The sequence below is a fragment of the Molossus molossus genome, unplaced genomic scaffold, assembly GCF_014108415.1.
Source record: "Molossus molossus isolate mMolMol1 unplaced genomic scaffold, mMolMol1.p scaffold_m16_p_3, whole genome shotgun sequence".
NCBI lineage: Eukaryota > Metazoa > Chordata > Mammalia > Chiroptera > Molossidae > Molossus > Molossus molossus.
In genome coordinates this window covers 36,718,797-36,745,726 of record NW_023425366.1, presented here as the reverse complement: position 1 = coordinate 36,745,726, position 26,930 = coordinate 36,718,797, and the positions used below count along the sequence as shown (strand labels likewise).

General features: G+C 46.4%; 2 protein-coding genes across 2 annotated transcripts; one reads left to right on the top strand and one right to left on the bottom strand.

The window, feature by feature from the left end:
• Nucleotides 1–1,245: 1,245 nt before the first annotated feature.
• Nucleotides 1,246–6,666, bottom strand: IRX2 (iroquois homeobox 2). Its single transcript, XM_036280204.1, has 5 exons — nt 6,152–6,666; nt 4,400–4,802; nt 3,349–4,062; nt 2,499–2,573; nt 1,246–1,844 (listed from the first exon to the last, which is right to left on the bottom strand). The coding sequence occupies exons 1-4, from the start codon at nt 6,398–6,400 to the stop codon at nt 2,521–2,523; spliced, it is 1,419 nt and encodes a 472-aa protein (XP_036136097.1). The 5' UTR covers nt 6,401–6,666; the 3' UTR covers nt 1,246–1,844; nt 2,499–2,520.
• A 621-nt stretch (nt 6,667–7,287) lies between these two features.
• Nucleotides 7,288–10,091, top strand: CUNH5orf38 (chromosome unknown C5orf38 homolog). Its single transcript, XM_036280648.1, has 4 exons — nt 7,288–7,486; nt 7,629–7,767; nt 9,747–9,867; nt 9,955–10,091. Exons 1-4 carry the CDS (start codon nt 7,288–7,290, stop codon nt 10,030–10,032), a joined length of 537 nt encoding a protein of 178 aa, XP_036136541.1. The 3' UTR covers nt 10,033–10,091.
• Nucleotides 10,092–26,930: the final 16,839 nt, after the last annotated feature.

The following is a 26,930-nucleotide window of genomic DNA, read 5'->3' as shown; positions in this document are numbered from 1 at the left end:
TGCCTCAAGTAGGTAAGATTACTTTCAAATACCCTTTTTAACAAGACCCCAGCAAGAGGCCACTAATTTCTACTGCACAAAAAGCCACTGGAGAGAGATCCGTTTGTCAATATCAACCGGTCCAGCAATTTCCCATCCTCAGACACATGGGCCTATCTGAGCTGGCAGATGTTTAGACAAGATTTTATAAATTGTTCAATATCAGACCATAATGAACCCCAACTGACCATTCCAAAGCAGCTAAAAGCACCCGGGACGTCCCCCACTGGGATGCAATAATGTGCTCATGCTGCAGCATTATTAATCACGGAATAAAATAGATGAACCTCTTGAAAAATAAGTGTATGATTGATTAAAGGGCAATCTGAGGAGCTATTATTCTTGTTTTATAACCGTAAGTTATATTCACTCAATTTATCTTTGCAGAGGAAATAAATGATTGTTCATTTCTTTTCTGAAATTGTATTATATGGATATCCATATAATTTTGCTGAAAATTAAAGTGACAGGTTTCCTGCTTTTATGATACTAATCAAAGGAAATATGTTACTTGCCTACAAATTCTAGACTTGTCCTATAATTAGATAGTGAGTAACACAATAACGAGGCAATAGTCTAAGGGTGTTTAAGCTTTTCTTTTCCCCCAGGGTAAGGGTGAGAGCCACTGAGAGGAAAATAAATCTCTCCTCCTCTTTTTCGCCTTGTGTTTATGTGAGTTATATGAAAAGGAGAGTTAAGAAGTCATTCAATAAATCTGAATAATCTATGCCAATTTGGATAATTCAGGCTTTAAAATAAATAATTATTCCCATCAGTAATTTATGGTGGGGGGATGTAACTCTTTACTATCCACGTTAGCACACATTTCCACAGTTTACTGAGGAGGTTCAATAAGCCAGCATTAGAAATATATATTAAATAGACCCTAAAGCATAGGGATGTCAGGTCATTTTATTTTGTCAAGTTTTAAAAAGTTTACACTAACAAGTATTTTCAACATTAAGAACTTAGAACTTTAATTTTCTTGCAGTACATGTGTATAGAAACAATCTAAAAATCATAGGTATTTCCCTACTGCTTATTTCTCTTCCACCTGCCTTCTTTTTTAATGAGCAGAAAGGGGAGATTATTTTACACATTTTCTTTAAAAAGCCTGAGGTCAGATCACCTGAGAGAGGACTGCCCTCACTGGGGCTCTGCCCAAATCACTCTTTTAAGAAAAAGGAGCCCCAAACACCATATTGCTGTAGTCTAGTCTGTTTTTATTTACAATTTAAGATATAAATTAGTAAAGAATTATTGTTAAACAACCAACAAAGATTGTATAACCAGCAATGTTCAAATAAAAACCAGGCAGAATTTATTTACAAAAAGTTTAGATTCCATTGCAATACAACTTGCATAAATTACTAGAAGCTTTATATCATTATAAAAATAAATATCAAATTTGTTTCCACTTTTTAAGTACTCAAGTTTTTCAATCACGTTTTATTTCTACTGTGTACATCTTTTACAAATAAATTTTACAGTAAATCCTATCACACCTATAGCATATATACCGTGGCAATGAAGTGATCAATTCAAGATATCCTGAGAAAAAAGATTGTTTTCAAAAGTCACACATACATTGGGGAAGCTATACTATGCCAACAAATTCACGTATATCCAACAAAAGTTGTTCAGTTAGTCTGGGCTGACAGTGCTCTGTGGCTTCTTTTACAGTGGCACAAGATGCGTTCCGGGTGAGAGAGCGGCTTTTTACGTCTGTGTATTTATGAACTTGGGAAGAGAGAATGGCCTGCTGACTTTTTTTTTTTTTTTTCCAAAGCAATTGTGACACCTACCTGTGGACCAAGGAAAAAACCAAATCATCCCAAATCCTTCAGTTCCACACCAACATCATCACATTATAAAATGGAGTCGTGCTGAAAGGGTTCTGCCTCTTTCTCACCTTAAAAATGTGTAACAAGTAATTTTGCCTATTTGTAAAATAGGTTTGTTGTTTTTTAAATACTGCTGTGAGCCAGAGGATCTGCAGGGTCCTATCTAGCCCGTCTGGACAGGGAAATGGGCCTGGTAAGAGGGGAAGAGGAGTGCTTCTTGTCTCAGTCTTACTCAGCAAACACCATCTAGAAAGGCTTCTGACACCAAGTTTCAGTAACACTAGCTCATCAAAGCAAGTGTCTATTCCATGTCTTGTGGAGTAAAAACACTCCGTATACCACACAAATTTCCAGATTGAGAAAAAAGTGTGTGTGTGTATATATATTCCAGTTAAAGGAGTGATTCTTCAAAGCAGAACTTGAGCAAAAAAAAAGAGGGAGTCTGTAAAAGAACCAATCCTCTTCCACTTAAAGGAAAAAAAGACCAAGAAGATTGCAATGCTGACTTCAGACCCCATGACAAGAAGCAAGAAATAGACATTAAGCAAGTTTACAAAGCAATTGGTGCAGGGAGGCTCCCCCACAGTGGGCTGAAACACCAGGGGGCCCACTTACTTGCATTGCTGTGGCGGCCCTTCTATAGGTAGGACTGGATGCCCCCACCAACCGCGGTGCAGCCCTCACTGGCATCTGTCAGGGGAGGGGGCAGTTAGTCAGAACCAAGCCGCAGCTGTCTGTCTCCCAGACAGCAGCACAGCCACCAGCCCGCACACCCAGGAACACGCTTGCTCCCTGTGTGGGGCAAACAGAAAGGGGAGCCTGACTGTGGGTGATCACAGTGTCAGAGGCAGATTTTGGTCATATTTCTGAGTTCTCATTTTCTCACCCCCTTGAGCTCCTTTTACAGGTTTCATCAGCTCAAGCCCGAGTTAGGGGCAACAGAGGCAATCTAGAGAAAGGGAGAGAAAGGAAAAAGGCTCTGGTTTTCTATTTTGAAGAACTAAGGCCTCTGGGAATAACTGGAACGTTTTGTTTCCTTCCAGCCAAGGGAAGAAGGAGAAACTATATGAACAACAGAACACACCAAAGCTGAAGCTCAGTCAGCGGGGAGACAAACTACAATTTGCATTTCCTGGCGCCCGCGTTTGCCAAACTAAAACTGCCATGATGATGATGGCCATCATAGTAAGTAAATAAATAGTAAATAATAAGGAGCAGGTCTCATTGCAAGTCAAAGATCGCCTTACCCTTCCCACGACTTTTTGTAGCCATCATCCCCTCACTTCTTTTAAATGTTTATCAAAGGGTGGTGCATTATGTCTTTTTCTGTTTCTCCCTTAAGTGACAAAGGCTCCCCCTGCACATCTGCTGGTCTCACAATCCCGTCCCCGGTTTCTTGGGAGTACTGACTAACCGGGCCTCGCTGGCTGTCCCTCCCAGAGGACCCAGGGCCCCAGCAGCCTACCTTTCTTGGGCTCGTAGCTGCCGCCTGGGGGCCGATAGTGGGGCTCCAGCGGATGCGCGCCTGCCTTGCCCGCGTCGCTGGCCGCCTTGGGCGCCCCGTGCAGCGCCTCTCCGGGGCCCGAGGCCGCCGCGTTGTACCTCAGGAGCCCCTGGCCCTGCAGAGCCGCGTTCAAGTTCCCGTAGTTTGTGTAGTTGCCATAGAAGGGCGACGTGTAGTAGAGGTGGCGGCCAAGAAGCGGCGACGCGGGATATGGTGATCCTCCCGGTGGCGCTCCGGACGAGGCGGGAGCTGCGGCCGCGGGCACCCCCGGCGGCGCGCAGCCCGGGCCCACGCTTGGCTGCTTGAGGTCCGACGTGGCGATCTCGGCCAGAGACCACAGCTTGGGCTTGCTGGCGGGCTGCGGCGCGCCCGGCGACGTCCGGCTGCCCAGGGGGGTCTTTCCGCCGCCAGTACCTCGGGGCGCGGCCTCCGGCGGGGGGCTCAGCAATGGCGCCTCCACGCCAGTGAGCGGCGACGAGGTCACGGCCTTGGACGGCGCCAGATCCCTCTCGCCCTCCTCCTCGTCGTCTTCGTCGTCCTCCAGGTCATCGTACTTATCCTTGCACTCTGAGCTGGATTCGCACAGCGGGTCCCCGGCACGGCAGGGCAGCTTCTCCCCATCTGACTCAGCTGAGCAGGAGTGATCCGTGAGCGAGTCGACGTGCAGGCTGATCCCTGCAGGGACGCGGGAACCGTCTGTGGCACGTGGGATAGCGAAGGCACCAGGGGCCCCTCTGCCCCACGTCCAGGGGTACCGGGCCCTCCCCATAAGATTCTTTACCTCCACCCAAAACCTGCCACGGACTAGAGGGAGCAAGGCCTCCCTGGGAAGGCCCCAAGGAGTCGCTCGGCCCACGAGCTGCCAGGCCCACGGGTCAGGCGGTAGAGGCTCCAGGTTGGAACCAGGGCTGTCAGGCCAGCAGCATCCTCCCCTCCCTCAGGTCTGCACCCCACCTGGGAAGAAAACTCCCGGCAACCTCGGCAACCTCGAACCAGCCCAGGCCTCGCTCACCTTCGTCCTCTGCGGATGTCTCCGTGCCCTCCTGCACCTTATCCAGACTCTCCTTACTCCTTGCCGCGTCACCCTCCTCCTCGTCCTCGTCCTCGCTTTTGTTCCTCGGGGCCCAGGTCATCTTGTTCTCCTTCTTGAGGCGCCGGCGCGCGTTGGCGAACCAGGTGGAGACCTGCGTGAGGGTCATCTTGGTGATGATGGCCAGCATGATCTTCTCGCCCTTGGTGGGGTAGGGGTTCTTGCGGTGCTCGTTGAGCCAGGCCTTGAGCGTTGCCGTGGCGTCCCGCGTGGCGTTCTTGCGGTAGGCTGGGTCGTTGAGCTGGTATGGGTAGGCCGCGCTGCCATAGGGATGGTAGCTGATGGCGCCCGTCATTCCAGTCGTGTGCGCGTCGTAGGGCGCGCCCTGGAACCGACAAGAGCCTGGTGAGTGGGGTGCGTGGGGTCTTGGCAGGCAACCGCCAGAAGGCAACCCCTCGGCCCGCCCGCGGCCGCCTTTCCCACGGCAGGTCTCCCGCGGTGGAGCCTCGATTCCCGCAGCAGCAGAGCAGGGGGAAAAAAACCGAAGCGGGTTATTAAGGCCGGCTGTTGATCACAAAAAGCGCTGCAATTTTAGTCCCGAAATTTTTAACGATTTCACTTTCCTAAAATGGCATATCTATCTTCCTCTGCAAAATCTCTGGGCCGCGTGTACAGGCGCAAGCAAACACTCAGGCACGCACAAACCCAAAGGTAGTTTCTTGATATCTAAATTTCTCTGTATTCTCATGCGCTGCGGCCTCCCCCCTACTCCCCCTACCCCGCCCTTATATGGTTAAAAAATCATCCCGAGCCCCTGCTCCTCTATTCACCGCTCCAAAGCTCGGCAAATCCAATTTGCAACTCAGAGGCCAGTCACCGTTTCGAATTCTTCAAATACGCGGTAATTAGCATTTTAATTCAGCCTGTAACGTTTAAATTCGAGGCTTTTGCAGCCTTCACCTAGGCCCCAGCTACTCGGTCGCTGCCCGGGAATTCCACCGTGGGCGGGCAGTGTGGACAACCCCCTAACGGCTTCAATCGCCCTAAAAGCACTCCGCCGCCACCGCCACCGGGCCCCGAAGCAGAACTGAGGCGCACCGGGCCGTTCCCCGATCACGGGAGCAGGAGCTGCTTTCGGTGCCCAGGGGACCAAGAGGGCACTTGGCGGGCCACATGCCCGCCGACACGTTTTTCGAAAGCAGAGCCTGCGAGGCAGATTAAGAACCAGACCAAGGCGGGCTGAGCCGGGCCCTGGAGCCCCCGGTGGATGCTTCCCTCCCTCCCTCAACCTGGTGACTCCCAAACCCCGAAAGCAACTGCTAAGCGCCCGGCAGCCTTCCTGAAGATCCCAGTGGCGCCGACCCTCGTTCCCCGCGCCAAAAGAAGCCAGTCCCGAGCTCGCTCTGGACCCCTCGCCAAGCTTCGGTGCCTGAACTAAGGACAACCCACAACCGATCCGGACACCAGAGTATTCGCACTTTCCAGGCTCTTGGGGAAAATTACCCCGGGAGCCTAAGGGAAATGGCGCAGGGCGTGGGTCCCGGTCGGGGCTCCAGAACGTCGCCGGCTGGCCGCGCTACCTCTCACCCTGGTCTCTTGTCCCATCAGCTGCGCGGCAGCCCGAGGCAGCCACTCCGGAGTCCCCGCTCGCGGATCCCCGGGCCCACTCCGTCTGCGACAGATCGGAGTCCCCACGCCCGGGTGTCCCGTGTTCCCACCCGCCCGCGCGGTTACCATGTAGGACGGGAAGCCCGCGGCGGCTGCGGCGGCGTCGGCCGAGTATTGCAGCGGGCTGCCGAAGCCAGTGGCCGCCTGCGCGGTGAAGGCCGCCGAGCCCGGGTAAGGGCTGAACGCGGAGCCCGACGCCGAGCGCGCCAGCTCCTCGCTGCGCGGCGCCGCCAGTGCCGACGCGCCGTAAGCTGGGCACGAGTAAAGCGCCAGCGAGCCGGGCGCCTGGTACAGGTAGCCCTGAGGGTAGGACATGGTGGGCGCGGGGCCCGCGTCACACCGAGCAGCGGGCACGGCTCACGGCGCCCTCCATTCACGCCCGGCCGGGGCGCGGGGCGGCGGCGGGCGCGGGGGCCGCGGGCCGAGGTAGGCCGGCCCGCGCACTAGCCCAGGCGGCCCGCAGGCCGGGGAAGCGGCGGGACGGCGGCAGTGGCGGCAGTGGCGGCGGCAGCGCAGAGCCGGTGGGCGCAGCCGCGCGCCAGGCCGGCGGTCGGGGTTTGGGGGAGTCTGAAGTCGCGAGTGAGGAGTTGAGGAAGGAGCGCTCGAGTTTCCGAGGGACATTGGAACGCGGAGCTGTCCGTCACGCGCTCATCTGCATATTCGGGCGCCCGCCCCCTCCGCGGCTCCGCCTGCTCCGCCCATCCAGCTGCCTAACCGCAGCTGGGGGAGGAGCAGGGAGCGGCGAGGGGAGGAGAGGGGAAGGCGGAGGAGAGGCAGGCGGGAGCGGGGGAGGAAGGCGGAGGGAGGGACGCGAAGGCTTTTGTGGCGCAGTCTCCTCTCGCGCAGCCCCAGCCCGCGGCCCGCGGCCCGCGGCCCCGCAACTTGGCGGGGCCGAGCTGCGCGACTCGGCGCGCACCCACTCGCACTCGCACTCGCACGTATTCGCAGCGGGTCCCCCTTCTCCCACCCTAGTGAGTCTTCTTACCCCACCCCCTTCACCCCGTCCCAATCCAGCCACTGGCCGGCCCCCCAGATCGGCACGCAAGGACTAGGCTGAGGCGGCACGCAGTCTGGCTAGGCTGGTAGGCTTGGGAGACGAACGGCCTGAGCCCCTGTCTTCACCGGGAACAGACACTCCCAGGTGACCGCGCGCGGAACGCAGTGTCCTAGCTGACAGCTTGCGGGGCGATGGGGGGCGCGGGATGGTGGTACCCGCGGCCCGGGTCTTCCTGAGGGTGGCGTTTATGGCTCTCACTTCCACCATCCTGGGTCTACTCTGCCTCACTGTGGTAGGCGTCCCGCGTGGCCTCGCCTCTGGTCGCCTGCCCCGTGCGGCCCAGCGTGTCCCCGCGGGACCCGGATCCGGGCGACTTCGCTGCGAACTGCCAGGAGAGCCTAGAGGTGAGCTTTCTGCCCAGAAGTCCGTGATGGAAACTAGGGTCTCTGGGTGTTGGCACTTTCCGAGGTTGGGAACGTTTTAGCGCACGCTACCAGTGCTTCCCCGCCAAACGGTTTTATTTTGTCTTAACGAGTTCTCTTTCAGATTTTTGTTGTAAAACACTCAGGGGAATGACTGTCACTGGACAGACACACCGCCGCTGGCATGATGTGAAGCCTCGCTGTCACTCGGGAAGGAAGGAGAAAGCCAAGGACTGCTGGCTCGGGAGCAGTTATCAGCGCAGGTAGATCAGGTAACACGCGGCTCAGGAGGAGCCTCGCGGGGCCTAGAGGTGAAAGACGCTTAGCTGTGGAACCTGGGACCGCAGCCCCCGAAAACCCCCCATTCCTCATCCCTCTTCCACCCCTTCCCCAGCGGGGTCCCGAAGAAGAGGAGTCCGGGAAGGGGCACGCTCAGAGGCTTCAGGGGGAACCTGGTGTGTGCAGGCCTGAATGTCGGCGCCCACCCAACAGGTGCCTCTTCATCAGAGGCCATCTCCGGTGGGTGACCTGTACCGGAAAAACACCTTAGGTGGGAGCTCTGGTTTACAAGTCCCCTTCCCCCACACCTCTTTCGCCCCACCCCGCTCCCCCCCTCCCACCCCCAGCCTTGTTGGTTCCGCAGCTCATTCAAGGCCTCGTTTATCCAATATTGGTCGGAGTCGCCGGGCGCCGCGCGGGGGCTCCTACCTCAGGCCTGGTCTCACGCGGAACCTTCAAGGCACAGGCTGAGTTTGATTGTCCCTGGGTGCTGGGAAACCAGCTTGAAATTGTCCTCCTTGGCCTGCAGGCTTGTCACTCCTGGTTGGTTCAGTCCAGGCAGTTACGACAGCAGCCTTCCCCAGCTAGCCCCCAGCCGTTGTTCCTTCTCCAGCCTTCCCATCCCGGTCCTCCATTGCTCCCCCACCATTATTCCTACAGACCACAGCCCGGCCCCCTCTATCCATCAGTCTTCACTTTGCCCCCTGCCTAGCACAGCACAGCACTCCCCACCCCCCCTCCACACATACCACTTCCAACCACTTTGGGCCACTGCAAAAACCCAGCAGGGGCGGTCCAACAATACCCCCCCCCCCCAAGTGGGACCTCCGAGTTCAGTGCAGGGCCTATATTTTATATCAATTATTGTAGAGTGAAAAAGGAAAGAGAGTGGGAGAGAAGCCCCAGCCGCCCTGTGGAGCATGCCAGTGACTGGATCTATGACATTTTTGGTCTTTCTAGAGGGAATTCGGCCAGAAAGAAGCCATACCAAAGTCGCGCACACTTGGATGACAAGCATAGGCAGCAACAGATCAAATTGCTGCCTTTCGGTTCGCTTCCAATTAAATAGTTCAAGCGAAAAAAAATCAGGTCTAACTTTTTATCTTCTAGAAGAACTGGCCTTGAGAATTTCCATTTCTAAAGACCAGTTCCTGCTGTGGTTTCATTAGCATTTGGGGCTCGGCCCCTGCCTGCCCTCCCTCTCCCCCTCCCTATCTCTGCCAGGGGCAGAAAAGAAAACAGCGAATTATTACAAAAACATCCCCAGTTTGGAGCAGGAACCTCGGCTGGGAATACACTCGATTTTGACATCAATTAAGTATCTAACCAGACAAGTGCACGTGGCTTTGGAGGGTCTCCCGGTGGCGCAGGGTGCGTCTCCAGAAACACTGCCTGCTCCCTCTCTGCTCAGTGCTGCTGATTCTAAAGACAGCCTCTTCCTGAGTGTATTTTTTCCCCAGCAATTACACTCCTCCACTGAAATCTAAATTTTCCATACTGCTGCCTGCTACTAATAAAAACCGTCTACCTTGCACTATTAAACAGTCGAATCGCACTACATGCCGTTTTTATTGGTAGTGACTGTAGCAAATTAAAATGCCTACGCAGAGACATTAAAACTCACGGTTTGCATTGTTACTGAAATATATAACTCCGTTTCGATTTAAAGCTCCCTGATTTTGTAAAATCACTTTTCCTTTTCTTAGATTAAAGTTGGCTTGGCCTTCTTTTTGAAAAATCAATCGAAAAGACGTGCGGCAAGTGTCAAGGCCAGACGCAGTGGCTCCGTGCTCCAGCACCTGCGAGGGTGGCCTGTACTGGCTCATACCGCTTGTCTGGTCCCTGAGGGGAGCTCAACTCCCAGGGAACAGGGACCTGGACGCATCGCTTATGGGCGCAGAGGGGCATTCGGGCGTGCGGAGCACCAGGGAGGGTCTGGCACTTGGCTTCTGTTTCTTTCCAGTTGCCTTCTGAGCTGGAATGGGAGAAAACGGGCGGGCAAGCGAGGCAAGCCCCGAGGAACTGCCTCGACAGCGAGAGCACTTGCAGCAATTGTGTGGGCCATGTGCATTTCCAGATTTAAGGTGGGCCCTCCCCTCCCCCGTGTGTACATTAAAAAGAGGGAGTTTTAATATATATAACACGGTCATTTTTGTTTCGTGTCCCCACAGTGGCCGCTGCTCTTAGAACAAGGCGGCGTGGACGTCCGCCTTTTGAGAACCCTGGTTCCCCGAGAGGCCAAGAGCTGAGAAACGTCAGAAATGCGGCCAGGACTCCAGGGCTACCCGGGAGAGCCGCAGCCGCGGGCCCAGGCACTCGACAGACGCGGCCCTTCCTGGCTCTCTGGCAGCCGGGAGGCCGGAGCGGCGCGGGCCCGAAGTCGTGCGCGCGGGCGGCGAGGGGGCGCTGTGGCCCGCGGCTTCGTCCTCGTCCTTGCAGCGGTGGCCCCAGCAAAGTCCCCGGTCACCGACGGACAGCGGGCGCCCTTGCCCTGGCGCGCGACCTGCTCCTTCCACCTATGTTTTATTCCGGGAAGAAGAACAATTTTATCAGGCATTGCAATAAAACTTATTCGGCACAGGACCTTTTTCTAACTGTCTTATTACCCAGACGCTTCGCTGGACTTTGTAAGAGTTTGGTGAATATTTTAGGGTGTGTAATTTTTTTGTCAATTAAGATTAATATACAGATTTTACACGAGTTCTTCATAAGGTAACGTTTAAAATGTAATTCCCCAGTAGCCTAATGGATAAGGCATTGGCCTCCTAAAATGTGAGTAATTCCAATGTATCAAAGCACATTCCTATAGCTCTCCTAATGAAGGTCCTTCCTGTCCCAGGACCTGCTGGCTGTTCGTAGGAGTGCCGGCAAGAAAGAAAAGCCGAGGGGAGTGAAAAGTGTAGTTCTACAATTCCCTTCCCTTTCTTTTCCTTTTCCTTTTCCTTAAACAGAAGCATCGTTGTAAATTGTAGAAAATTTAAGTCAAAATGAAAAGTATAGTTCAAGCGTGTCCGCTCTCTCTGCATTTCATGAACATGTTTTGTAGGGTTTCGAATGCAGCGGTGTTTCCAGAGTCCCAAACTCTATTCAGATGCTGCAACCTGCGCCTAGAAAACACGCGCAGAGGGGAACCCCGTACAGGCTGAGGGGTCCCTACCACTCCGGTGCTGGAGCCCTGAAGAGGAAACCAACTCGACGTTTTTAAAGGGCCCAAAGGCCTGGGCCGTTCGGGGAGAGCCGCGGGCCGTTCGGGGAGGACTCAGAGGCTGAGGAGGCCCCCGGAGTATAGGGGCGCCCGGTCCCGGGACACCGGGCGGGCTCCTTTTTTACGTTGGATGACCCGCGCTCTCACTTCCTAGGCTCCACCCCACTTTACTGTTAGTCTAGGTAGCTCGCTATTACTGCAAGGTCTTCCTCGATGACTCGTCCCTCCAGGTTTCCCTTAGTGGGCAGCACAACTCCCATGCCCTCCACAAACGGTTTGCCCCAAGTGCTTCCTGAAGGTTCTCTCCCCGCTGCGCCCAGAGAACCCTCACCTCGCATTTTCTTCATCGTCAGGACTCTCACTTCTCTGCCCGTCCCTTCTCTCCGTCCCTTGGGAGAGTTTCCCAAGCTGCGGCCCCGCGTGTCCTCATCCCATGCCCCTGGGCCGCGTGTGCCCGGTCGGCACCGGCGGCCTGGACTGGGAGGGGTCGCCGTGCGGGGCCCGCGAGCACCAGGAGTGGGAGAAAGGGGGACGGCCGGAGACTGGACAGGCCAGAGTTCCTTGAAGGGATCGGAGTCACAGAAGACACATTTCCACAGTAGCCCCGAGAGTCCTGTTCTTCTGCGGTTGTTTGGAAGGAGAAAAGTTGAAAGTGCTCAGCCTTTTCACCTCTACACCCACACAGTCGGGCCAGCCCGACTCTCACCGGCGCGACACAGACACGGGCGCGCGAGCACGCTTCCGGGAAAGGTCCGCGCGGCGCCGCTGCAGCTATTCTGGGCGAGTGGAAACAGACGCGCAGTTGTCGGGTTTGTGTGTGTGCCTGTCTTAAGTGCTTCTGCAAGACAGTCTTTGGAAGAACTTAGCTCACCTCCGTCCCCCGCCCCTCCGGCAGCTGCACTATCGCTCTGCGCTCACCATTTTAAACGCCAGAGCGCACCTCCGAGGTGGCCTCGGCGTTTTCGGGCGTGAGCGCGGGGGAGGCCCCAGAGACCGCAGGAGGCCGCTCTGACCCGGCCCGAGCAGGTAGGACTCCTCGATCGCAAGGAAACATTGGAGAAGGAAGATTCTCTCCAGTCTTTTGACAATTACTTTTATCAAACAAGCGAGGCTCTCTAGAGCGTTTGTCTGAGGCCGTGTTTCACATCCTTTGGCCAACACTGACTTGGTTTGTGTCTCCCAGAGCACCGGTTCTGCAGCACGTGGTCACGCGCACTGGCCGCCCTCCCGAACTCTGGCACACTCTGACACACCAGGGGTTGTGTAGGTAAGAAAAGGGCGTTGTTGTTGGTTTTTTGTTTTTTTTTTTCTTTCTTAAAAACTGAAGGGAAGGCAGAAGGAAGAATTTGACACATTTGATCGTATTGAAAGTAAAAACTTAAGTTGAACAGAAAGTAAGTCTCAGAAGATAAATGCAGCATTTATAATTGACAAAGACTGCTATGCTGAATCAGAAGAATTCTGAATCACGAAGAATTCTGAGTCAGTTGGTGAAGACAAGACACCCAATGGAAAATGGGTCAGGGACAGGCACAGACCCTCTGCAATGAGGAAAACTAAAAAGCATCTACCAAAGCTGCGCACATTCACTAGTGATGGGGAAATCTTCAGACAGTATACACCCCTTGGATGACACCAGCCAGGCCCAGGCTGTGCAGAGCCAGGCATCTTTCTCCCACTGCTCTGCTAGTTTAAATGGCCATAAAGGAGTGAGGAAGACATGTGGCAACAAACGAAAGAGCAGGAGATGCCACATCCTGTCACCCTGGAACTCTGGGCTCATTGTCCACTGCGGAGAAAATGCCAGGCACGGCGCGTGCAGCATTGTTCGAAAAGTGCAAGACTGGACACCTTCTGAATGGCAATCAGGAGAGGCCTAGGTAAAGAATCGGGCATATTTCATGGAACAGAACGTTCCCTGGGGCTGAAAGTGAGGAAACTAGCTCCACTTGTATCAACATGAATACGTCTTGAGAGTGTAAATTTGGGTGGGAAAAATAATAATTAAAAAGAAAGATGTAGAGACGATAGTGATGGACTTGTGCAAACAACATTGTGCTATTTACAGGCACAGGAGAAGGAGCAACAGTAAGAAGTAGGACCCTCTCCCCTTTTTGGCACACTGAGGGCCCCTGCGAGGGGTATGGAAAGGAGGGTCAGCTGCATTAGTAATATTTTATTTCTGAGAAATATATCTTAAATAAATGACAAGAGTGGTAATGATTAGTAAGTTTGAATGATGGTTACTTGGGATTATATTATTCTGCATATTTCTATTGTGTGAAATATTTTATGTTTTGAAAATTAAAATAAAAAAATAAGTACTGGCACTTAAAAAGAGGGTCCTAGGACAGAAGTGTACTCTGCTAATTTAGGAGTTCTTTCTTTTAAAAATAAATCTTAAAAGTTTACATTCTTCCTTTCTTTCTTCCTCTCTCTATTACCCCACCCTTAAAAAAAACGCACAAAATGTCCTGGATCTGCCGCTTAGACCTTTAAACTGACAGTCACTGTGTGCATGTCCTCGTGCCACTTTTTCAAAGCGTGTCAGGAAGAGACAGGTTTTCTAGGCAGGTTGCGAGGCCTGGACACTCACTCTGTTCGTGAACAGTACATGGGGGCCCCTCTGGACGAGAAAGGCAGTGTCTGGATGCAGCGTGGCCTCCAGTGGGCCATGTGCACGCCTCTGGGGAGGGGGGTGACGTGCCTTTATTCCGTGTGGAGTTCTGCACCACCTCTTTATAGCACCGTAAACTTATTTTTTGAATTCAAATCAAGATTAGAAATAAGGACTGTGAGAAGACAGAGAAGAAGACAGAAGAAAGTGGCAGAACACAGGCTTGAAAGGGAAAGAAAAAGGAGGTAAGGGTGAGGAAGGAGGACTGCAGGCTGGGGCAGGACCTCGTCCTCACATCTCTCCCTCAGAATAAAAGGCCATGTCCTTTTGGCCCCTTAGCTCTTTCTAGAACCAGTTCACTCTGTCCTCATTCTCCCTATAGCAGCCTGAAAAATCTGGAACTTTAAATACAAATCAGCCTGAAAGTCTTGCACAGAGGAAGGGGCCTTAAGGCCGAGTCCTGCAGCCAGGCCTAATGACATGATTACATGGTCTCCGTGTGTCGTTCTGCTCCTCAGTCTGTTCAGAACCAGGCTGAAAGAAGGACACTATTTCCTGGGAACCACTAAGCTTCCAAAGTCTCTGGAGCTGGCTTCTGCCAGCAGCTGTCGGGCTGGCTGCCGCTACTCTCTGCTTGGGGTACCTGGCCCTCTTGCCCTTTCAACAGCAGCCACAATTCCTCCTGCTTTTGGCCTCTGAAAGTTACTCCCCACCATCAGCTCCTGTTCCATGGTTCCATTCGCCCTTCTCCTAGGAGCCCAGAGCTGCTGGTGTCAGTTGACCCGATTCCCAGTCCTGACTCTGAGCATGGCAAGTCCTGGGCACTAGACAAATACTAAGTGAATAAATGAATGAATTGCTTGCTTTTGATTATTTGCTTTTACTTGGAACAGGCACAGCAGCATATGAAGGGGACATTTGCTTACATTGCAGCCCTGTTTCCCCCTTGGAGATTCCTCTGCACCTGATGAATGTGGACCACAAATAATTCAGGCAAATTATATCACTACTCAGGAACCCTGGCTGTCTTGTATAAAGCACCATCGAATCCAGATGTTAAATTTTAGAGCCTTGTTGATATGCACATTTAAAAAAACATTTAGTTTTTAAAATAAATTTCTGAGTTAGCAATCAGCTCAAAACCTTCTATTCCTTGAAGAAAGTGAGCATGCATTTTTTTTTTTTTAATCCTCACCCAGGGGTTTGCTTATTGATTTTGAGAGAGAGAGAAAGAAAGATTGATATGAGAGAGAAACATCCACTGGTGCCTCCTGTGTGCACCCAGAACCCAGGATCAAACCTGCAACTTAGGTATATGCCCTGACTAGAAATGCAACCTGCAACCTTTTGGTATATGGGATGATGCTCCAATCAACTGAGCCACCCGGCCAGGGCAGTGAGTATGCGTTGTTAAGTTTGCAGCCCTAATTACCTGTCCAGTTCCCAGCACATAGCAGGTGCTCAATACAATTAGTCAGGTGAATAAAGGAACGCATGTTAGCATTTGGAAAAAAAGAAACTTGAACAAACTCAAACTGAACTTTGATAATATTTTCAGTAAAAAAATTTAGAGTGGGAATGAGTTATAGTATTTAAAACATTAATTAGATTCCAGCAAGGTTTTTTAGGCATAAACAAGCTTATTCTAAAATTTATTTATTTAAATGTATTTATTTTTTTAATCCGTCCCCAAGGATATTTTTCCATCTATCTTCAAATAGAGTGGGAGGGAAGGAGAGAAACGTCGATATGAGAGAAACACATCCATCAGTTGCCTTCTGAAGGACCCTGAACCTGCAACTGAGGTACATGCTGTTGACCAGAACTGAACCTGAAACTTTTTGGTCCACGGGCCGATTCTCTAATCACTGAGCCAAACCGGCCAGGGCCTAAAATTTATTTTTAAAGGCATGAGCCTTAGAATAGCTAAAACAAGAAGAATAAAGTGTGAGGAATCTTTCTACCCTATTTCAAGACATTACCTAGCTCCAGGAGTTAAGAGAGTGCAGTGTGGTGTTGGTGCAGGGACAGCCACGGAGAGCACTGGACAGGACAGAGCCCGGGAACAAACCCATGCAGATATTCCTGGCTCATTTCGACAAAGGTGGGAAACAATGAATGAAGGAAAGTTAGTCTTCTTGACAAATAGTTCTGGGGCAATTGGACTTCCAAAAGCAAAAACAAAACAAAACAACAAAAACAGGCCAAAAAAACCTCCACAAATAAATAAACAAACAAAAAAATCAACACAAATGTTACACCTTATATAATAATTAAATAAAAATGGGTCATAGACTTAACGTAAAATTTTAAAACTTTTAGAAAAGTATAGGGAAAAAATTTTCAAAATCTAGGCCTAAACAAAGTACTCTTAAGACTAGACACCAAAAGCACAGTCCATAAAACAAAAGCTTGATAAATTGGATTTCATCCAAATTTAATACTTTTGTTCTGTGAAAGATCCTGCTAAGCGGATGACAGAAATGAGTGGTAAACTGTGAGAAAACATTTGCAGATCATGTATCCAACAAAGGACTAGTATCTAGAATATATAAAGAATGCTCAGACCTCAGCAGTAAAACAAAACAACAAAAACAATCCAATTAGAATTTGAGCAAAAGACACAAAAAGACATTTCACCCAAGAAGATATATAGATGGTAAATAAGCATATGAAATTATTTTTAACATCATTAGACATCAAAAGAATGCAAATTGAAACCACAATAAGATATATGCACCTATCAGATTGGCTAAAATAAAAAACAAAAACAAAATAGTGACAACATCAAAGGCTGGTTAGAATTCAGAAAATCTGGATCATTTATACATTGCTGATGGGAGTATAAAATGGTACATTCACTCTAGAAAACAGTTTGGCAGTTTCTTATAAAACTTGCAACTACAAACTTGCAATCTAGCGATTGCATTCTTGGGCATTAGTCCCAGAGAAACAGAAACTTATGTTCATACAAAGCTCGTACATAGCAGCTTTATCTGTAATAGGCAGAGAGTGGAACCAACCAGATGTCCTCCACTGGGCCGGGGGTCGAACTGCTGCTCAGCTCTGCACAGAACTGAGCTTTTGGTCCACACAAATTGAATGAATCTCCAGAGAGGGAGACTGAGAGACAAAACAAATCCCAGTGGTCACACACACACACACACACACACACACACACACACACTGCATGATTCTGCTTATAGAATGTTTTTGAAGTTACAAAATTTTATAAATGGAGAACAATTTTGTGCCTGCCAGGACTCAGAGACAAGAGTGAGAGTGTTGTGGGTGACACGAGGCAAATAGCCATGTTTATGAAAGGCAACAAGAGGGGTCCTTGTGCGATGGGAGTGTTTAATTCCTTGACCTCTAGTATTTTCAGAGATCTTCAAGGGATAATAAGTAAGGCATGAGAGTTGAAGAAGATGTGAGGTCCATAATATATGATATATGATGCCCCTCTGAACATATGAAAAGAGGACATCTGACATGGGGACAATAGAGATGCATCCTCTGAAGATGCAAAGCCAGGAGCTGCCTCAGTGTCTGTGCTCTGAGGGGACTGTGGTGCAAATGGGAAGAAGCTGCACAAGTTCAAGTCAGACACCATGATGCACGGGCAACTTTAATAGGGAACATTTCTGCATTGTTCTTTCACTTTAGGGGAGGCCTAGGTGATAGATGCCCCTCCCAGGGCTGGTCGGTTTTTAGGGCAGAGGCTTGGCCAAGAGCACTCTTGCATGTTCAAACCAACCAGTCCTGTGCATACCCCCACCTCCGTATCTGAAACTCACACTCCAAGCCAATGTTGCCTAGTCCTAAATCATCCCAGGGTCAGGTACGAACTGGGGATCACCCCTGTGCCCAGAGCTCACCAGAATTATTCAAACTGGCCCATCATAAACTGTTGAGCCTGCCCAGCCCTACTTTCCCACAGAAACCCCAATAAAAGTCCTGGCCTAGGCTCTCACCTCGTTCCTGCTTCTGCCTCCTGACCAGAGGCTGTCCTGCATGCCCTCTTTTTTTCAGGGAAGGTGAGTAATAAATTCTTCTTTCGATGGCATTCACCCCTCCAAGTTGGCACTTGAACATCTCCATAAATTAAAGCCCTACAGGTATGTTACAGAACAGAGTGGTATTTCATTGTGGTTTAATTTGAATTTTCAAAGTAACTAATGACCTCGGTCATCTTTTCACATGCTTGTTACCCATCTTTTTGAAGTGTCTGTTCAGTTCTTGTGGTCATTTGAAAACGTGTGTTTTACTTTGAGTTATGGCATTATAAGCGTTCTTTATGTAGTCTAGTCACAGATATTTTCTCCCAATCTGTGGTTTGTCTTTTCAATCTTTTCACTTTGTTAATAGTTTTTCAATTTTGATAAAATGTACTTTAAAACATTTTTCTTTTTGTTTTGTGGGATGTGTATGTGTGTGCATGTGTGTCTCCTGTATAACAAATATTTGTCTTATCCAAGGTCATAAAGATTTTGTGTTATGTAATTTTTACAAACTCTATGATTTTAGCCCTTACATTTAGGTCTATTATGCTCCATATTGAAATAATTTTGTTTACGATCTGTGATAAGGACCAACATTGATTTTCCTTCATACATTATCTGGTTATTTCAATGCCAGTTATTGAAGACTGTAGTTTTCCCAGTGAATTATCTTGGCACCTTTGCCAAGAACTAATTGAGCATTTGAGCATGGGTTTATTTCTGGCTTCTCAACTGTGGTCCATTGAGATCTCTCCTTAGATCAATATCATGTCATTTTATTCATTGTTTTTTACTGTAAGTCTTAAATGATGTAGTATAAGTCTTCCAATTTTATTTCTTTTCATAAAATTTTTTGGGAAATTCTCGGTTCATTGCACTTCCATGTACATTTTTAATTAGCTTCTCAATTCTAAAAAAAAAAAAGACGGGGTTTTATTGCAATTTAATAGGTAATGTGGAACAATTTGTAGAGAATTGCTCTCTTAAAAAATGTTGATGCATTTCATCCATAAACATAGTATACCTTTCCTTTTATTTAGGCCAGTTAAAATTTTTTTTCAGTAATGTTTTATTTTTTTAGTGTAGACATTTTGAACAATTATTAAACTGGTTGTTAAACATTTTATTTTTTTGTTTAAGCAACTGGGAATGCTTTTTTTTTTTTTTTTTTTTGCAGTACATTTTCAAGTTGTTTACCATAAGTATATAGAAGTTCAAGTGATTTTTGCATATTGACCAGGTGTTTTACAATCTTGCTAACTTCAGTTATTAATTATATTGGCTTTTCTGTAGATTTTTTAAAAGTCTACATGATTATACCTTTTGTGAATGAAGTTTTATTTCTCCTTTTCCAACATGTTTGCCTTCTATTTTATTTCCTATCTCTATTGCACCAACCTCCATTATTGTGAATGCAGTTGAAGTGTGGGAGTGGTGTCTTTGCCTTGCCCTGACTCTAGTTAGAAAGTGGTACCTTTCTCCACTAAGTATGTTGCTGCTGAAAGCTATGACAATGTCCTTAATCAAGGTGAGAAAGTTTCCCTCCATTCTTAGGTTGCTAACAGTTTTTATCATGAATAAGGGTTGCATTTAAAAAAAAAAATTATTTTTCTGTACCTACTAAAATAAAAATATTTAAAATTTTTAATTTTGTCAATATGGTGTGTATCATTAAGTGATTTTCAAATGCTAAAACCACCTTGCAATATTGGGGTTAATTCCAGTTGGTCATGCTTAGATTATCACTTTATAGGCTTTTATATCTCATGGACATAGAAACAGAAATCCTCAACTGTATCAGTGAATCAAGTCCAGGAAGGATAACACATCACACACAATGGGCTTTATTCCAGGAATTCAAGATGGATGCAATTTGGGCAAATCAATCAATGTAATTCATCATGTTAACAGAATAAAGGATAAAACTCATGATCATTTCCACAGATGCAGAAAAACTTATGACAAATTTTTCAACTCCTTTATTAAGAACAGTCAGAAAACTAAGAGTAGAAGAAAATTTCCCAACCTGACAAAGTAGATAGTATACACTTAAAGTTGATGTCATCGTTAGTTATGAAAGATTAAATTCTTTTCAAAACTGGGAGCAAGGTAAGGGTTGCCACTTCTCTCTAACAGCCTACTGATGCTCTCGGTCAGTGTAATAAAACAATAAGCAAATAAATAAATAAAACAAAATTTGGAAAGGTTACCTAAGCAACATAATATTCATTCAACATTAGACAAACAAAATATATATCAGAATTAATATATGAATTTAGCAAGATTATAGGATATGAAGTGGATATTAAAACAATCAACTGTATTTCTACAAAGTGGCAACAAATGATAGGGCATTTAATATTTAAAATTCCATATATAATATGTTTTAAAATGTTAAACAAACAGGAATAAATGAAATAAAATGTAATCCACAAAATCTCTACAAAGAAAACTATAAGACAGTGGTAAGAGTAATTAAAGGAGCTACAAATAAAACAAGGAACATAACACAGTCATGGACTAGAAACCTGTTCTCCAAATTGATGTGTAAATTCAATACAGTGGCAATCAAAATCTCATAATGGATTTCTGTAGAAACTGATAAGTTGATTTTAAAGTTTATCTGGAATTACAAAGGACAAGAATAGTCAGACACTTTTAAAGAAGAATCAACCTGAAGAAATTTTGCTACTTGATTTTCCCCAAGCGTCCTGTAAAGGTACAATAATTAAGACAGTTTGATATTGATGAAAAGATGGATACATAGATCAACAAAACAGAATAGAGGGCCCAGAAATTGATCTACACAGATATGATCACTTAATCTGACATAAATTCTGTGGTACAAAAACAACTCAATGTCCATATGAAAAAAATTAATCATGTCTCCTATTTGTAACATATACAAATTATTTTGAAATGGATCATAAACTTAAATGCAAAAGTGAAAACATCTAGGAAGAAGGTAGAAACAAATCTTTATAATTTGGGGATATGCAAATATTTCTTAGCTAGGACACACACAAGAATATCCTTAAAAGAAAAAAAGCCCTGGCCGAGCTCAGTTGGTTGGAGCATCGACCCTTACATCAAAAGGTTGCTGTTTGATTTCAGTCAAGGCATATGCCTAGGCTGTGGGTTCAATCGATCCCCAGTCGGGGCACGTACAGGAGGTAACCGATGGATGTCTCTTTCTCACGTGGATGTTTTCCTCTCTCCCTCTCTCTCTCTGTCTCATTTTATCTCTCTCTAAAAAATCAATAAAAAAGTATTCTCAAATGAGGATTAAAAAAATGATAAATTGGACTTTAAAAAATTCTCTTAAAGTTACAAAGGCAACAATCTGTAAAAACAAGCCATAATTTGTGACTTATGACATATTGTATACAGTGTATAATTTGACAAATCTCCTGTAAACACACCTTACATGTCAATAAGAAGACAACAGTCTAATAAAAAAAAAATGGGTAAAAGTGTTGAACAGACACTTGTCGAAAGAAGATATATAAATGGCCAATGAGAATATCTGAAATAATCAACATCATCAATCAAAAGAGAAATGCAGACTTAACCCATGAGATAACCACTACAAAGCCATGAGAATTAAGCTAAAATTAAAAAGACTGATAATATCAAGTGCTGACAATGATGAGGAACAATTGAGAGTCTCAGACATTTAGTGGGAGTATAAAGTTGTACTAGCACTTTGGAACTGAGCATTTTAACATAAAGTTAAACCTACACTTACCACTTGTCCAAAAAAAGTCCTATTCTTTGGAATTTACCCAAGAGAAAAGAGAACATGTGTCCAACACACTATTTGGCCCCAATGTTTACTGTGGCATTATTTGTAACAGCCTCTAACTGGAAACAACCCAAATATTCATCCGCGGGTGGAGAGTTAATTTTGTGGTCTATTAATTCAGTGGAATGTATGGAGCGATGAAAAGGGATGGACTGGCACATAGAATGTGGTTGAATATCAAACACATTCTGTTGAACCAAGAAAGCAGATACCAAAGAGTGTACCCTGTGTGACTGAATTATATGCGCACCAACCAGTACTGATGATTATTAATCAACAGAGAGAGAGGTTGCCTGTAACCTAGGGAGGTGGAGCCCTCAGAGGGGACTGGAGGGAACTTTACTGGGTAAGGCAGATTCTTTATATGCTGATTAGCGTCAGGAATATACATATTTGTGGAAACTATGGTTTTTATTATATTTAAATTATATCTCAATCGATAAAACAATTAAAAATACATTTTGGCCTGGCCGCTTTGGCTCAGCGGTTAGAACGTCAGTCCGAGGACCAGAGAGTCCCAGTTCAGTTCCCACTAAGGGCATGTATCTCAGTTGCAGTTTGTCCCCGGCCCTGGTTGGGGTGTGTGGGTGGCAGCCACTCGATGTGTCTCTCTCACATCGATGTTTCTCTCTCTCTTCCTCCCTTTCTCCCTCCTGCTCTATTTGAAGATCAGTGCAAAAAAAAATTTTTTTTTTTTTGGACTGAAATTGTAAATTAAAGTTTAAAGTATTCCTGTAGCTCTTACATCACCGTACCCGTAGTCACCCTGGGACTGTCCATGCTCATCCTGGACGCAGCTTTTCTTAGGAAAAACGGAAACAGCCCATTAGAGAAGCTCCCAGGACGCACTCTGCCCCTTCTGGCAGGACGAGGCTGCTCCGGGCTCGCTGTCACTTGGAAGGCAGTTGTCAGTGGAATCGACTGAGTTTTTAAAACCGAAGCACGTGGCCTTTGACTGTAGCCACGTAGAATTCGCCGTAGACTTCGTGTGACTTCTTCAAGAACAAGGAGAGCATTTTAGAAGGTTGACTTTCGAGCAACTGTGACAGAGAGCTGTTCCGTGGCGTGGCTTCTTGTGGGAAGGTGGCATTTGCCATAGGAAACAATGGAGATGAGAATGAGAGCTTGGTAGAGTACTGCTACGGACATCCTTGCAGTGACGCCTCTGCTTCTGAAATCCTGGGAAAGGGACAGTGAAGTCCGAGCTAAACTCGAGCACGGTGGCCATGTGAAGCGGTGGTCAGCATCCACTGTGTGCATGTGACCTTCGAATCACGGCCAACCCTGAGCAGCTCTGCAGCACTTGTCTTTGGGGTATCCAGACTCTATCTTCTCTCCATCCACACCAACTGACCAGAATAACACCACACCTACCCTGATACCTTCTGTCCTCAGGGCTGAAGGCCTGAGAGACTCCGACGTCATGTTTAACTTGTCTTCATTCCTCTGTTAGTTAATTAGTCAAACATGCCAATATTTTTTGAGAAAAAATGAGGCAAATTGTGTCACCACCAAATTTATATGTTGATGTCTTAAACCCTAGTACCTCAGAATGGGACTATATTTGGAAATCCAGTATTAAGAGAAGTGAGTAAGATAAAGTGGGGTCTTTAAAGTGGGCCCTGATTGCCCTGCCAGTGTGGCTCAGTGGTTGAGCATGGACCCACGCACCAGGAGGTCACCGGTTTGATTCCTGGTCAGGGCACATGCCAGGTTGTGGGCCAGATTCCCAGTGTGGGGCATGCAGGAGGCGGCCAATTGATGTTCTCTCTCATCGATGTTTCCATCTCTCTCTGTCTCTCTCCCCTTCCTCTCTCTAAAATCAATAAAGAAAAAAAATTTTTTTTTTAAATAAATAAAGTGGGCCCTGATTTCATGTAACTGGTGTCCTTGTAGGAGGAGGCAGTCAGGACACAGACATATACACAAAGATGACCATGTGAAGACATAGGAAGAAGTTGGCCATCTACTCGCTAAGAAAGAAGCCTCAGGAAGAACCAATCCTGCAATATCTTGATCTCAGACTCCTGACCTCTGGAACTGTCTTGTTTAGGCCTCCCAGTTTTGGTATTTTGTTGAGGCCACCTGAGTAAACTCATACAAGTACCTCCAAAGTAACCACCAAGCCTGACACCATGAATATCATGAGTAAAAAGAAAGAGGGGTTTAGTCTCCTGGAGTTTATTCTCACCTGGGGCTGAGGATGGACATTCACTAGTTAGCAAATTACCCACGAAGCCCAGCCTTAGCTCGTGGGCCTTCCTTGACAGTGACTCCTGTCTTCCACCAGGATCGCTGCAGTCTCCTGCCCCCACACTCAATCCATAATCAAATTAAGGGAATGTGTGATATGCCACTTACACTTCCCAGCTAATTTATCTCTGGACATGGTTCTCAAAATATAGGTATAGGTAAGGGCATAAAGTTGGCAGGTGTGAGCAGATTGTTTGAGGGTGGGAGATGATGGCAAGGTCCAAGCCAACACAGTCTGGACAGCTCTGCAGACACCAGGAGTCAGGCCTCCCCCAAAGGGGCTAGCAGTGAGACCACATGTTAGGTTTTTTGAGAATTTGTTTTTGTGTTCACAGCAGAGGAAACTGAGGCTAGAATAAGTGTTGGTCTTGGAATGTGTTGTTTATTTATTTACACAGCTGTCACCCAGTCACTGTGTACAACATGACTCCACATTGTGATCAAAGAGCATCGAGTTTCTTCTTCTACCCATTAGACCAGTGGTTCTCAACCTTCCTAATGCTGTGACCCTTTAATACAGTTCCTCATGTTGTGGTGACCCCCAACCACAAAATTATTTTCGTTGCTACTTTATAACTATAATTTTGCTACTGTTATGAATCGTAATGTAAATATCTGATATGCAGGATGAATTTTCATTGTTACAAATTGAACAGAATTAAAGCATAGTGATTAATCACAAGAACAATATGTAATTATATATTGTAAAATATTTATTTCTAATTACAAATAAATAAAATTTTGCCTTGAAACAAGATGTAGCATGGGTAATAGTCCTTTTTTTATTAATTAATTAATTTATTTATTTTTGTTATAGATGTTTCTCCTTTTTTCCCCACTGATTCCACCCCCCCGCCCTGTCCCCAGCTTTGTTGTCCATGCCCATGGTTCATGCATACATGCATATGGTAGCAGTCTTAATATAACAACAGTAAACTACATTGCTACATTTTGCGACAGTATACATAAAAAGCCAGTGTCAGCCCTGGCCGGTTTGGCTCTGCGGTTGGAGCATCAGCCTGCGGTCCACAGAGACTCGGTTTCGGTTCCCGCTAAGGGCATGTACCTTGGCTGCAGTTTGTCCCCGGCCCTGGTTGGGTCATGTGGGTGGCGGCCACTCGATGTGTCCCTTGCACATTGATGTTTCTCTCTCTTCCTCTCTCTCCTTCCCACTCTATCTGAGTAAAAAATGGAAAAATGTCCTTGGGTGAGGATAAAAAAAAAAAAAGCCAGCGTCAGTGCAAAGGTTGAGATTGCTTCTTTCTCACCAGATCAGAAATTCTCGGGGCAGTCTTTGTCTTTGCAAGAGCACAATGAAGATCATCTTCCACAACAAGTCTACTTCTGTATTTGGACTTGATAACCAACAATCTGGAAAACCCTGTTTCACAAAGATATATTGTTGGAAATGGAAGAAGAAGGCACAACACAGTGTCAGACAGAAAAAGATATGACTGCAAACACTTGATACAGAATTTTGTAACTGGAATTGTAGAAAAATCAGTTCTCGCTGCATTGCTGTTAATAAGTTCAATGAACTTCTCAGGAACATCTTCAACTTTGACTGTGAATGGGATTCTGGCAAGTGCAAATGGGATGTCAGGTAGTATTGGAAAATATGATGAAATTTTATCTGCAAGTATATGCAAGTGTTCTTTCACAGAAATTATCATCATTATCCTTTTGTCTGGTTCAATGTCATATTTGTCAAAGAAAGCAGATAAGGTAGGCAACATGTAAATTTTATTTTCATCCTATTTTCTTTGCCAAAGCTGAAGTTTCATTTGGAATGATTGGATCTTTTCAGACAAATTGAGGCATGTTGCATTTGGTCTTTGCAGTGATAAATTTAACTCATTCAAGATAGCAAAGATGTCAACCAAGTAAGCTATTTTCTGCAGTTCACTTTTATCGCTGAAAAGTGCTTCAAATTGTGGTCTTGCTTTCTGATTAAAAAACATTTTGAATTTATCACGAAGCTCAAAAGCACATTTTAAAACTTTTCTTGTCAACAACCATCTCACTTCAGTGTGAAATGGCAGAGAATTGTTCAGTGCATCCAACTCGTTGCACAGTTGCAAAAACAGTCGACTATTTAAAGTGCTTGCCTTTACAAAATTGACAGAGCTTATGATGCTTTTCATTACTTCTTGTAACTCTTGTGGCAGTATCTTCGTTGCTAATATTTGCCGATGAACCATACAGTGAGTTCTGATGACTTCTGGTGACCCATTCAGTACCAAACGTTGAAATCCAGATCGACATCCTAGCATAGCTGGAGCACCATCTGTGCAAACACCACAAACCTTTTCCCAAGAGATCTTATGCTCTTTCAGAAATGAACCAACTGTGTCAAATACATCACATGCAGTAGTTGTCATTTCAAGAAGTTTGCAGAAAGGAAACTCATCTTTAAAGTTGCTATAATTAATATACCTCATGTAAACCAATAACTGTGAACAGTTTGAAACATCTGTAGATTCATCAAGCTGGATGTTAAATATTGGAAGTGGAGCAGATTTCATTTCCTGGGTTATCTGATCAAGAATATCAGCAGATATGCCATCTATTCTTCTGCGGACAGTGTCATTAGGTAAGGAAATTGCCCTCAATTTCTTAACACATTTGTCTCTGATTATAACTCAAACAATGTCTTTGGCCTTTGGAAATAGTAAATCCTCAGTAATGGTGTGAGGTTCATAGCTCTGGAGATTCTGAATGCCACCAAATATGAAGCTTCAATGGATGCTACGTTTTGTTTGTGGTACTTGCCACCAGTGTCAAGTCTGGCTTTCTTGAGTCCATCAGCTTTGCTTCTAAAATAGTTGGTATCCTTGCCAGCAAAGCTTGGGTGCTTGCTATCAAAATGGAGTTTTAGTTTGTTCAGCTTCATAGATTCGACTGATAGAACTTCACAACAAATAACACATTGCAGTTTCTCAATTCCTGCTGTAATTATTGAAGTAAAACCATACTGTAAAAATCCTCACTATATTTTCTTTTCTTAACTTTCTTCTCTACACGATCCATTGTCATGGGATGGTTTGCTAATGAAAATAATATATATAACAATGGCTTTAATAATACAAAAGATGATACATGGCATAGTTTAGTCAATACAGTTCATTAAAGTTTCCTATGATTTACCATTCTCTGTGTTGTTTTTTTTACATACCTGTTACTATCACAGGGGGGCAGTATTCACATCAACCACAGCTGAATATAAAAAGACCAATCAGCATCCAGATGAAGTTTCAATGGTACAG

Coding starts and splice junctions, on each gene's coding strand:
- IRX2 (XM_036280204.1), bottom strand. CDS start 6,400: ATGTCCTACCCTCAGGGCTACCTGTACCAGGCGCCCGGCTCGCTGGCG. Junction 4,063..4,399: donor GACATCCGCAGAGGACGAAG/GTGAGCGAGGCC, acceptor GCGTCCCTGCAG/GGATCAGCCTGCACGTCGAC. Junction 2,574..3,348: donor CAGCTACGAGCCCAAGAAAG/GTAGGCTGCTGG, acceptor CTCCCCTGACAG/ATGCCAGTGAGGGCTGCACC.
- CUNH5orf38 (XM_036280648.1), top strand. CDS start 7,288: ATGGTGGTACCCGCGGCCCGGGTCTTCCTGAGGGTGGCGTTTATGGCT. Junction 7,768..9,746: donor GGGAGCAGTTATCAGCGCAG/GTAGATCAGGTA, acceptor GTTTCTTTCCAG/TTGCCTTCTGAGCTGGAATG. Junction 9,868..9,954: donor TGTGCATTTCCAGATTTAAG/GTGGGCCCTCCC, acceptor GTGTCCCCACAG/TGGCCGCTGCTCTTAGAACA.